This window comes from Dasypus novemcinctus, chromosome 26 (genome assembly GCF_030445035.2).
Source record: "Dasypus novemcinctus isolate mDasNov1 chromosome 26, mDasNov1.1.hap2, whole genome shotgun sequence".
Lineage (NCBI taxonomy): Eukaryota > Metazoa > Chordata > Mammalia > Cingulata > Dasypodidae > Dasypus > Dasypus novemcinctus.
This window is the reverse complement of record NC_080698.1, coordinates 9938352-9951914: the sequence shown is the minus strand read 5'-3', so window position 1 is coordinate 9951914 and position 13563 is coordinate 9938352. Positions and strand designations below refer to the sequence as shown.

At 40.0% G+C, this 13563-nt stretch overlaps 1 protein-coding gene across 4 annotated transcripts in view; it reads right to left on the bottom strand.

Annotated features, from left to right (window-relative positions):
- Positions 1 to 13563, bottom strand: part of ARIH2 (ariadne RBR E3 ubiquitin protein ligase 2) — a 54416-nt gene that overhangs the window by 37600 nt on the left and 3253 nt on the right. For 2 of the 4 annotated variants that reach the window (XM_058288618.1, XM_071212058.1), the window contains exons 2-3: positions 12876 to 12935; positions 10364 to 10716 (exon numbers count right to left, since the gene is read on the bottom strand). In XM_058288618.1, the coding sequence (XP_058144601.1) occupies positions 10364 to 10618 (255 nt within the window). In that variant the 5' untranslated portion in view covers positions 10619 to 10716; positions 12876 to 12935. Of the gene's footprint in view, positions 1 to 10363; positions 10717 to 12871; positions 12936 to 13563 lie in introns of all 4 variants that reach the window. The other 2 variants (XM_071212059.1, XM_004451925.4) reach the window with 1 other exon arrangement.

Below are 13563 nucleotides of genomic sequence, written 5' to 3'. Positions count from 1 at the left end.
CTTTTGTTGTGTCATCTTGTGTGTCAGCTCTCCGTGTGTGCGGTGCCACTTCTGGGCAGGCTGCTTTTTCTTTCATGCTGGGCAGCTCCCCTTAAGGGGTGCACTCCTTGCACGTGGGGCTCCCCTACGCAGGGGCACCCCTGAGTGGCACAGCACTCCTTGCGCGCATCAGCACTGCACATGGGCCAGCTTCACACGGATCAAGGAGGCCCAGGGTTTGAACTGTGGACCTTCCATGTGGTAGATGGACACCCTAACCACTGGGCCAAGTCCGCTTCCCTACTTCCATTTTTATGGTATTTAAAAACAGAAGGGGAACAAGGTATGTGAGTACAGCCAACCATCTTGAAACAGAAGCGATAAGCTATCAAAAACAAAAAACAACATGTACTAGTGTTGTAAATTTCAAAATTTAAAACATTCACATTATATTTATGACTGAAGATACCATTAATCATCTTTACAGCTATTCATTATCAAAACGGATATAAGATTTGATAATGACATATGAATTTGCATTTAGACAACCAAAATACTGCAGGAAGCCAATCTAACTTTGGGCAGTTTAAATCCTATTCCCAGTGGAGTGGATATAGCTCAGTGGTTGAGCTTGTGCTGCACATGTACAAAGGCCCCAGGTTCAATCCCTGGTACCTCCTAAAAATTAAAAAAATTCAGTAAAAAAAAAAAAAAATACTACTCCCACTCCTGTTACCAAACCAATATACTCTGAACATCGACTACAGTCTTGCAGCACAAAGAAAGGAAGCACCTCTCCCTATTCAACTTTGATAACCAATAAATACCTGAATTATTTCATAATTTTTTTGTACTTCCACATGAATATCATGTAAAATGCCTTGAATCACCCCTGAAGATTCTGTTAATTAAGTCTGTATGAAGTTCACATTTCTGTATCAGAATTACCAAAACTGACTCTGATACACATCCCAAGCCAGGAACCATCCATTAGATGGCACATCATCTCAACTAGGGAGTCAGCTAGCTTCAGGGAACATATTGAACTAAAATTTGAGCTTTAATTCTCTACTTCTGCATTTACTGACCTAGGCTCAGACAGTCTGATAAATAACAATCAACACTTAACTGAGAACACAAGATAACCAAGCATTTTTTTTACAGGATGCTGACATGCAAAAAAAAAAAAAAAAAAAAAGTATTCATGCTCTGTTATACAAACGGATCATTTCCAATCCATGTAAATACATCCAAGAAACATGCACAAAGTGGTACAAAGGCGAGAGTGACTGACTGACTATGCTGGGGGATCAGGGAGGGCTTCAGGGAGAGAAAGGAGTCAAGGACAATTCCTCAGTTTTCAGCTTCAGTAAGCAGGTAGATGATGGTATCACCAATTAAGTGAAAGAATCCAGAAATCTGAGTTTGACAGCATTGGTGTTATTTCTTGTAAACGGAGGCCAGGTTATTTACAAAGTACGGTGTTGAGATGACTGATAAAGGCTTAAAATTATGAGATTTCAAGAGATGAGAGTGGGTACAGTACATACTGTTCAGGAAAGAAACTGTTAGTCAAAGAAAACTTCCCTAAATAGAGACCACTCTTTGTTCATGATTATAAGAACAGCTCTATTCTGTTAATTCTCTAAACAAACCTCTCATTTGCCCTGCCTTTAGTTTTCTCTACTCATGGCTGGTAACTTGTGGTTATCACTGTGAAGTCATTTCATGTTTATAAAGGTGTGTGATAGCTCAAAGAAAAGGGAACACAATATAAACTTCATGTTCTGACAATTCACATTAGTTTTAGTAATAAAGCCACAGACACATTTCAGGTAGATTAAGCTGAGAAGCTTCTAGTTGTCTCACTATGCACCTTTCTCAAATCTTTTCTACAACTTTTCCTTTTTTGGGGCAGACAAATCTAATCCCTCAAATTTTTCTTACAGCAGCAGGGGCAAAGTTACAAACTTAAAATGAAAAGAAAACAAAAGAAAAACAGGAGTTGATTGGGAACAGAATGAGAACGAGTTGCAGAAATGTAAGGAGGCACTTCAGTAATGACAACTCCAAAGTCAACTAAACACTTGAAAAAATAGTGTTAACCCAGGCACAGGCACAAGATCAAACATAGCAGTCATCAGAAATGTAGATTGACAGGCTATTTACCACTAAATCCTTTTCCTGGTCCCAACTCAAAATTTATATTGTGTAATTTTCACTTTTCTTATCAGTTGGGCCCACCAAAGGGCACCAGAGGCTCTAAACCAGAGGTTCTCAATCTTTTTTGTTCCACAGGCCCCTCTGCCAGGTGTAATGAATACTACTGTATTTAATCGCATATATTCATAAGTGAGGGAAATGCTAGATTTCAGTTAGAGGTCAGAGAAAATAAAGATAATAAGTTGATTTTTTTCAATGCAAGCTCACGGACCACCTAAAATCTTTCCACTGATCTCTTGGGGATCTGTGGACGCTGGTTAAGAACCCCTGCTCCAAAATAAATAAAATTATAAAAATTTTTAAAAGAAAGAAAGAAGAACCCTTGCTCTAATGAAGAAAGTATCCAAAGTACATGATCCAACTTTCATACCACCCTCAGAGGCATGAGTCAGCAATGTCACCTAGAACCATCCTTCATGTGGCTCCTACTCTATGACTCAAGATGCATAATCCTGAGACTGTGCTTTAAGAAAGAACAGCAAACATGTGAAAGCAACATTCCCACTGCTCTGCTCTTCCTCTATCGCCACCATGACCAAGCAACATTTGTATGAACACTCATTTTTATTACCTTACATGGATTTTACATGCATTATTTCATTTAATGCTATGAAGAGGTATTACTGTTATTTTAGAGAGAGGAAAATAAAGCTTAAAGATGTTTAACGACTTCCCCAAGGTCACACTATATTAACGGGCAGAGAAAGGACTGAAACTCGATCACCTAACCACTAACCCAAGCTCTTTATCCACTCTCCCCAACAGACCCAAAGGCCACATCCATGAAGACGCTCAAAGCAGTATGACCAGTCCCCAACTATAACATGAAAGCTCACCTAATGACCCATGGGGAAAGTTTCAGCAAATTATGGTTCAAGAACAAGATGCTGTACTGTATGACCATTTAAAGTGATAAATGAGGACCAAGTAAAACAGGGGAAATGCTTGAAATATATATGAAAAAAAGTAGAATACATAAACACATGCACCGATTACTAGACAGTAATGTTCTTCAGGGCAGGAATTTTTGTCTGTTTTGTTCATGGCTATATTTCCAGGGCTTGGCACATAGTAGGTACTCAACAGATACTCAACAGATAACTGGGTGAACTGGAACATATTACACGTGAATATGGACAAGACCCAAAGGATAACAGGCAGGGAGAAAACTTATGTCAGGATAATGGAATTAGGAGTGATATTCTTTCCTTTAGTACTGTGGGAACATTATGTTGGCAACTGAAATTTAAATATAAATAAATTCAGGATTAGGGCACAAGAGTAGGACAACAATCACCCTTTGACTAGACATGGTTTCTAAGGCAGTGTGAAAAAAGCACAAGATTAGAATAAAAGTTGGCCTTAAATAAAGTTTCTTTTCTGGTAGGCAGTGACCATGTTGTATATGGTACCAGATACACAGTGAGCACACAAAGTCAATGATGACAATAACCTTTCTAAGTTGGCAAGACAGTGACAACTCTAGTACTAGTTACACTTAGGCAATTCTCAGTGTCACTCTGGATATTTCTCATCTCCCTTTAAAAATAAACTCATACACTAGTTACATACATCAGACTTCCAGACTAAAGGATCAAGAAATATGTGAACACACCCATTAACAACCAACTATTTGAAACTCGGGAATTTAATCTGGATTCTACTTAAAGGCATGCAAAGAAACTGGACAGGTCCAAAAATAGAAATCAGATGGCTGCTCAGCACACACACACTCTGGTGTTACCAGGTCCAACTTGAAGATACTTGCCCATGAGTAGGGACAAAAACAACCATCACTTGGTTAATTAATGAAAATGTAAATAAATAAAAATAAGATAGTCTTAAATTTCAGCTATATCAGGATATAAGAAAGTTGATTTAATCATTAAAATTGAAGTCTTCACCAGATATTATACAGGAACTTAATGCTACTTAAAGAAAGGCTATATATAAGATATTTTATGTTAAGAGTATCAACTGCTTATGTTAAAAGTGGCAAAAGCATAGAAACCAGATTGTTTTCAACATGAGACTATAAAGATTCCCACTGCACAGAGTCAGAAGCTCTGATAACTCATTATGATTTATCCACAAAGGGGAACAACGATCCACAGAAAAATCTCAGAGATTTTCCAGCTACCTTTTATTGAATTGCAAAAACTAGATTTTAAAACAAATTCTTTAAAAACTACGCAAAAAAAAAAAAGATTAAAAAAAATAAACTAAGAAAACAAAAGAAAACAAATTCAAACAGGAGGGTGGCAGAATACTCTAGGGCACGGCAGGTTTAGCTCAGTGGTTGAGTGCCTGCTTTGCATGTACCCTGGTGCCTCCAGGAAAAAAAATTTTTTCAATAGTCAAGGGAATATTTCCCCAACTGTACTGCAGTTAATATAGCAAATTCAGAGTGAAAAGAACTATAGTAAAAACACTCATGATAACTGGCTTATTTCTCCAATCCTATCTGGGAAACAACAGCCTTGAGAAATGAGAATCTCTGTGAATTCACCGTGCTACTCATGGTTCAAAGAAGTTTAAAAAAACTCTATTCCTTTCCTCCAATACTTGGTAAATATACTTCAGATCACACTGATCCTTTAAATTTTATTCCCTTTGACCTATACATCTTTTTTTTTTTTTTTAAAGATTTATTTATTTATTTAATTTCCCCCCCTCCCCTGGTTGTCTGTTCTTGGTGTCTATTTGCTGCGTCTTGTTTCTTTGTCCGCTTCTGTTGTCGTCAGCGGCACGGGAAGTGTGGGCGGCGCCATTCCTGGGCAGGCTGCTCTTTCTTTTCACGCTGGGCGGCTTTCCTCACGGGCGCACTCCTTGCGCGTGGGGCTCCCCCACGCGGGGGACACCCTTGCGTGGCACGGCACTCCTTGCGCGCATCAGCGCTGCGCATCGCCAGCTCCACACGGGTCAAGGAGGCCCGGGGTCTGAACCGCGGACCTCCCATATGGTAGACGGACGCCCTAACCACTGGGCCAAAGTCCGTTTCCCTGACCTATACATCTTAGTCCCTTGTTCCAGCCTAGAAGTAACCTTCCTACTACCCCCATGCTCATCACCCTATGGGGCCTGGATTTCTGTTACCTGCCCTTCTACCCTGCTTTCAAGGGTCTCCTGACTCAACAGAGCTCAGGTAGCTCACTGTATAATTCCATGAACTAGAACTAGATCTAGCCCAAAGATCTTCTCCCTCCTGAAGCAACTGGATAGGACTCAGAGCAACATTCTGTCTCTCCTGCCCACACAGCTAGCATGCGGCTGAGAGAAGGAACACACAAAGTGAGAGACATGTTTGGCTCATCAGTAACCATCATGAGTGAAAGATGGTGCCCAGACATGACCCTGCCCAGGTTCTGTCTGAGGTTCTACCATGGCTGAGCCCCTTTCAAGCAGCCTGTTCACAACCTACCCCATGGGGCATTTAGAGGAGTTCCATGGCATAGAATTAATGCGTACTCACTGGAAAAACGACCAAATTCTTCTTGGAAACTACTGAACATTGTGCAATAAAAATGTCTGTTCTACTGGAAAGAAGGTCTCTTACTTATGACAATAACAATACAAGTAAGAATCATAAAAATACAGATGGTATGTAAAAAACATAATTTTTAAAATAAAGATTCATACATAGTCACTAAAAAATACTTATTTTTCAGAGATTCTTTCCCTTCTGCAACACAACACCTCACTCTGCAATCACCTCATCTTTTGCAACTATTCCATTTGTGTAAAATGATAGCTCATTTTCAAACAATGTGTCTATGGTATTTTTGCCACTATATTTGAATGACAATAGTGCCCCGCTGCCCCCCACCCCCATAAACATTTTTGCTGTGCTCTGTCCTCAGCCTTTGATTTGATTTGGGGGGCATGTTCCTTTCTCTGGATTGAAGATTTTACCCATGGATTGCCCCAAGGGCAGACAAGACACAGGAAGTGACTTTCTGACACTAAGAGCCCTCACTAAACCAGAAGCACAGTGTCCCAGACAATTGGGATTTTTCGACTTAAGACACTTCAAATCCCAAAAGTAAGAAAAAGCTCAAATTTTCATTCATAGGCTACCGCTAGCAAAAAACAAAACATGGAACAGATATGAAAATCAGCTAAAAATTCAAGCCACTCCTCAAACTTTGATAGCTTTTGTTTCTGGACAATTGTTCATAAGGCTATAATTTTAAACTTTTTAAACTACTTACACATATCGCATTTCCTACTAGCCAAAAAGCAACTAAACATACAAGAGAATTAAAGGTGCTATTACATCAACAGAGTTGTGCAGAAAGCACCATGACCCACGGGGGAAATCAGTGGTACAGAAAGATTATCTGGGTGACCACTGATCCTCCCTCTGAGACACAAATGACAGGCAAGCCAGAGTAGCCAAAGCACCCGTAAACACCATCTGTAAACTGAGCACTTGGAGTATTCCCTCCCAGCCTCCAAAAACATTACAAAGGTAAAAACAAAAAGCTTGATGCTAGAGTAAAGCTGTTTAATAGCCAGCCTGGGAAAGAGCGACTATGAGAGTCCTTCTCCTTTACTCTTAACCGAGGTGCTTCTGCCTAGCCTCCCTGGTCAAGTTCCTGAAACACTTCAAACATCAGAGTCCCTTTATGTGAGGTCACACCACCAAATGAGCCAAGATTCTCACTGCCCAGACCCAGAAAAGAAACAGGTGTTAGTGTGCAACTCAGGGATGCCAGGGGGTGAGGGTGGAGGGTCTTTCTACCACTATCTAAATTTTTGTGGATTATTTTCCTCTTTGCCCCATATTCTCTTAACTCTTTTCTTCTGTTTCAGCTTTCACCCATCTCTTTTTTTTTTTTCCGTGTGGTTTGTGGTTTTTTTTTTTCCTTTTATTTTATTTACTTTGTAATAATATTACATTAAAAATATATATATATATGAGGTCCCATTGAACCCTACCTCCCCCACCCCACCTCTCCCTCCCCTCAGCAACACTCCCTCCCATCATCATGACACATCCATTGCATTTGGCAAGTATATCTCTGGGCACCCCCGCACCCCATGGTCAACGGTTCACACCATGGCCCATACTCTCCCCCATTCCATCCAGTGGGCCCTGTGAGGATTTACAATGTCCAGTGATTGCCCCTGAAGCACCATCCAGGGCAGCTCCATGTCCCAAAGACGCCTCCACCTCTCATCTCTTCCTGCCTTTCCCCATACCCATCAGCCATCATGTCCACTTTTCTCAATCCAATGCCACCTCTTCTATGTGGGCATTGGATTGGTTGTGTCCATTGCACCTCTATGTCAAGAGGAGGCTCAGATTCCACCTGGATGCTGGATACAATCCTCCCACTTTCAGCTGTAATCACTCTAGGCTCCATGGTGTGGTGGTTGTCCTTCTTCAACTCCATCTTAGCTGAGTGTGGTGAGCCCAATAAGTCAGATTGTAGGTGCTGGAGTCTGTTGAGGCTCAGGACCTGGCTATCACATTGTCAGTCCAGAGATTCAAATCCCCTAAATATATCTTAAACCCCGACACTAACTGCACCTCCAGCACATTAGCATGAAAGTCTTATGAAGAGAGATCCCATCTGAGTCCAGATTCGTCACACATAAACACCAGTTCCAAAGAGGGGCCATCTGACCTGGTAGTTAACCCCATCGGCCAGCGACAGTCTCCCTGGTGCAGCGGCGGGGACCGGGAGGGAGTGAGGGTTCAACAGTGAGCCCATAACGCTAATGACCATGCTTGGGAGCTGATAAGCCTAAAATAAGAACAAGGCCTAGAGCAGCATTGTGCCTGGGAATTTCCTCCTGTCAGCCTTCATGTTACTCAAATGTGGCCAGTCTCGAAGCCAAACTCAGCATGTAAATGCAATGCCTTCCCCCCAGCGTGGGACATGACACCCGGGGATGAGTCTCCCTGGCACCGAGGGACCACTATCAACTACCAACTGATGATGCAACTGGAAAATGACCTCATACGGAAGGTTCAACGCGGATCAGCGGAATATCCCTGTCTACATAAAATAACATGACTTTAAAATGCTGTTTGACCTAATGTAAGGGGGAAATGGAAAGGAGAAATGAGTTTATATGGCTACGAGTCTCTAAAAAAGAGTCTGGAGGCTGTCAGAAGGATCACCCATCTCTTTTTATCCTCCACCTCCATTTCAAGTTCCTTTTGCTTCTACTTTTCTCAGTTTGGGGGTCAGACAATGCCCTTATATGACAGGACAGAAAGATGTACATGAAGGACTAGGGAATCTAGTTCACATAAGTAAGAGGAGCTGACTCTGGAGAAGTCATTGGTCAGTAGCTACTGTCATCCACATTCAACAAAATCCATAAGTATCTAAAAAAATTATTCAATATCTACTATGGATAAAACATTGTGACAGGAAAGATGCGAGAGACAATCTATAAAGTGGTTTCTGCCCTCCAGGAACTTAAAACTCTAGTAAGAAAGAGAATGCAAAATGTGAACTAAGCAGTCAGAAGACTACAGTACGTGATTTAACATACAAAGACTGCGACCAAAGGAAGGCATGACCACTGTGTTCAGGGGTGGGGTAGGAGGGGAACTCAAGAAGTGTAGTTCAGAGAAAGCACAAGCAAAACTCTGAAAAAGCCTAAGGATACAAAAGGTGAGACAGTGAAGAGAAGGACTGCCACGGGGCTGACCATACATATATCAGCCTATTAAGAAGAAAGGACAGGTGCCCGGGCCTGAGTCCTCTCTAGCAAGGCAGGAAATTTGGCACATAGAGCATCACAAACTGGAAATTCTTGTGCACAGACAGGAACACTCTAATGGACTTGGTCAAATGACACAATCCAGTGCATAGTCACACACCAGACAACTTCTCTAATTTTAAACACCAATACTGCAAATAACTTGACAATATGCCTAAAGCAAAAGAAACTAATGGACCAGTGAGAGAGAGATGTGCACAGTGAAGAAGGAAGGGACCCTGTGTTTCTTTTCTATCAGGGAAATACCTTCTAGAAGCAGGGGGCTCAGCAGCTATCACATAGCAACAGTACAGAAATCCCAAACCCAGAGATTCCATGGGTCTCCTTTCCTTAGTTTCCTGCTGACACGAGAGGAAGTCTGTAACCACTTCTAGGAGTGAGTCACACAAAACAAGCTTTAGCTTTCAGCTTCTGCCAGTTGCTGATAAAGCCTTGAAAAGGCACCCTGAGTATCTAAATCCAAGGCATTACTCTTTGCTACCACCTGGAAAAAAGTGTCTCTAAACTAGTTAATAAAGCAACTTTTATAAAAATGATACATAGCACAACCTAATTGTTTACATTTAAATACCAACAAAAAAATTTATTTGGTTAAAATCATGCATATGTGCCCTTGACCTTCAAGTTAAGCAGTAAAAGACATGTCTCTATGTCCCTATGTCTATGTACAGAATGCCCAATGTCAGAGAAGGAAACATGCTGAGAAACTGCCTAAATGATTATAAATAATGAAAATAGTGAGAGCAATGTTTTGCCTGAGAGGAAACCATGGAAAGATATGCTAGTTTATGTGCTAAAAACAAGATCCTTGCTGAAATAATCAACTTTGTTCATTCTTTAAAATTTCCCTATTAACTGCCCCACCCCCAATTCAATGACACACAAGGTATGAAAATTTAGTTTTTCTTAAAAGTTCTTGCTAAAATCTCTCCCAACATTAAATATTAGTAATCAGAATATGAAAAAATGAGCTCATCACCTAGAGGCACTGATTATCAGCACAAACCAAAGGGATCTGGGTACTCTGAAAACCTTTATCATTCTAATACGGCTGTGTAGAAGATGATAGCAATTCTGGTGCTTAGCATATCTTACCTCATAAAATTTCATAAGACTCACTTTCCGACACAAAAGCGAGTCCATGCAATTCTGCTAATTCTGGTCTGTCTTTTCTGGGTCCACCTCACCCCTCCTTTCTAATTCATAGTAATTTGGAAACATTAGGGCCTGAAATGTTTACACACTAGAAAATAAAGTAAATATATAACAAATATGTTCCAAATAATGCAACATATACTTTAATTTGGTTTCGAGCTATAGGGCCATTCAATCAGTCTGGAGAAGTCAATGGTTAGTTGCAGCTCATCCTTAGATTTCACTGGGGGGAACTGCACTTGGAACTGGCCATACTGCTCACCTTTAGCACAGAGGCTAAGCTGGTCATGTGCTCATTGAGGGCACCCTCCGATTCCTTGTAGGTCAAGCAGGTGAACTGGTACTCCTCAGGATCAAAGGCATCAGCTCCCTGCTGCTCCACATCGCTGGCTACTCCCACATAATAGTCCTCTATGTCCCCAGGGTCCTCGTCTTCTTCTTCCTCTTCCTCCTCACAATTTGGGTCATAGTCCTCTTCATTGCTATCAGATCCCTGGCTATTCATGTCCACGGACATCGTAGCATCCAGCCGAGCTCCAGATCAAGAAAGCAGTTGCTTCTTTCCCCTCCCCCCAGACTTTACCGCTTTCTCAAATGCATTAGTGTTTATGTCTTCTAAAAAAAGAAAGAAAACAACAAAAACAAAACAAGGTTACTTATTACCTATGAGAAGTTGTAACAGAAACCATTTAAGAATCCAAATGGCACAGTACTGGCCTTACCCCCACTATGGCTATTCCAACTCTGGTCTCATACAGGGTACCTCACCTTCATTTCTCTGCCCAGGCTTACCTAAGGGAAACCCTTCCCTAGAGAAACATAAGTGGCTGAAGATGCACTGGTAACTTTACATGAAGGGCCTGGCATGAAAATGCAAGGCCATCTCTCCATGTCAGGGAATCCAATTCCCATGGACTTCTCCTCCCTACCAGGATCCTTAAGGAGAAACACATCCCTGCAGCTGGTTGTCCACAGGGAGACAACCTATAAGTTTAATTATCAAGGTTTAAAATCTCCTTGCTAATCATGCCCCACTGTGCAGTGGCAGCATATACATGGGGACATAGTGCCTTCCCACTATAAGAAGTAGAAAAAGACGGCTTTACAGGCATCACTCTCAGATATGTGGAGAATGAGCACATAGTTATAAAGAAAAATAAAGCCACATAATCCTTCTGAGTTGCAATTCAATATCCTCCTCTAGTCAGGAAAGTTAATTGATTTTTCAGTTTTAAAGGCTTCTACTAAGCCTTTAAAAGGGGTTCTTAGAGGCAAAGAAACTGACTCACTAGCAAAAGAAATGTATATATTCTACATTAGTAGGATCAAGGCTAGAGAAAATAATCTATTTAGGGTGAAGAAACAAGAGTTCAAATTCAGCTACCTACTGAAAAATCCTCATAAATCAAAACGTTACTCAATAACTATCTGTGAAAAGAGAACAGTTAAGAAAGCAAAACATTCACAAATTCTAAACTCATCAGAAAAGATCCTCACAAATACCCATTAATTTCGCTGTATAAATATGAACTGATCATTTGCATGGAATCATGTCAACTAGTGATTTAAATCTAAAAATTAATAGGTCCTCAAAATGCAAAAACATTTAGATTCAGTATTATGTAAACAAATAACATAAATAAATCTAGATTAAATACAAAAAGTACACATAAAGTCTATTTGAAGTAGAGATTGCCCAAAACAAAGATAAAGAACGCATGGGTACTAAAAATGTGACCAGTCTAGAGGATTATAGAGCCACTTTTTTTTTTTTAAGTACTTGGGGCCAGGGACTGAACCTGGGAACTTGTATGTGGGAAGCCAGTGCTCAACCACTGAGCCACATCAGCATCCCTGAGTTGGTTTTATTGTTTGTTTCTTTACCTGTTGTTTTTTCAGGAGGCACCAGACACTGAACCCAGGACCTCCGGGGTGGGAGGCAGGCACTCAACTGCTTGAGCCACATCCACTCCACTTTTTTTAATACTATAAAAGTGTCAGGGGATCCAAGTTTTATATATTAACTATAAACACTCAAATTAACAAAAGCCACATTAATGACTGGGTAGAATTACTGCCATATGACCCAGCAATTCTACTTCTAGGTATATTAATAAACCTGAAAGAATCAAAAGCAGGAACTCTGACAGAAATCTGTGCACCAATGTTCACTGCAGCATTATTCACAATAATCACAATAGTCAAAATGCAGAAGCAACCCAAGTGTCCATTCACAGATGAATGGATAAACAAAATGTGTTATATCCTACAACAGAATATTATTCAGCCATAAAAAGAACAGAAGTATTGGTTCACAGATGAACCTTGAAGACATCACGTTCAACATAATAAGACAGACACAAAAGGACAAACATTGTATGATTTCTCTACATGAAATACTTCAAATAAGCAAATTCATAGAGACAGAAAACAGAAGAGTGGTAACCAGGGGAAGGGGGAGGGAAGAATGGGAGCTACTGCTAAATAAGCATGAGCTTTGGTTTGGAATGATGAAAATACTCTGGAAAAAGATAGTGGTGAAGGTTACACAGTACTGTCCACTTAAAATGGACAGTACTTATTTTAAATGACTTATTTTATATGTATTTTACCACAGTAAAAAATATTATGATAATTTTTTTTTAAAACTTGGCAGTTTATTTAACTTCCAACAAATTATTCCATATGGTGGAACCACCTAAACACAACTAAACTTAATTATAGCATTTTTCCATTAGGAGAAAAAGTTAATCTTTAAAATTAAAAATACTTGCAATTCCTGAAGATCTGTCATATAGATGTCACCCAAATAATCGGTGTCATATGACTTCCATCTAAAAATGAAAAATGAGAATTAAATTTATATAATTGGTACCCTGTTTTTGAAAACTTATTTCTAAAAAAGCACTGACATTTAAAAGTACAGTAATAAGGGGCCAAAGAAACTATTAAATTCATCTTTTTCTAAAGTACCAACAGAAATCCATGCCAAAATTATACTGACAAGAATTACACCACTGTCTAAAACAAAGTATTCAAAGTAAATAACTAACAACAATTTAACGTGGGATACTGGTGATAGAAATGGGTCCCAAATTTCTTCTCCTGGCTTACAAGTCCACCTCCTTACTCCTACATTCCTATCCTTCAGATTCCCTATATTAACTACCACAATCTCAATCCTAAATTCTGCAGAGAAGTAGACAAGGCAAATTTTTTCAGGGGAAATTATAATTGACTTAAAATTAGACTTTTACTGAAAAGTCACCTCCACTGTGGTAATCTAATATTTCAGGGCTCACTTTACTCATGAAAAAGTTATTTCGAATTTTAAAAATTCCCTACAGGATGCCCACTAGGCAATATTAACACCCATTACCACCTCTGACAAGCTCCAAGACCAGCTGACTTTCCCAGAGATACAGATCCCACTATTAAAGACTAAGTACTAGTGTTGCTTAC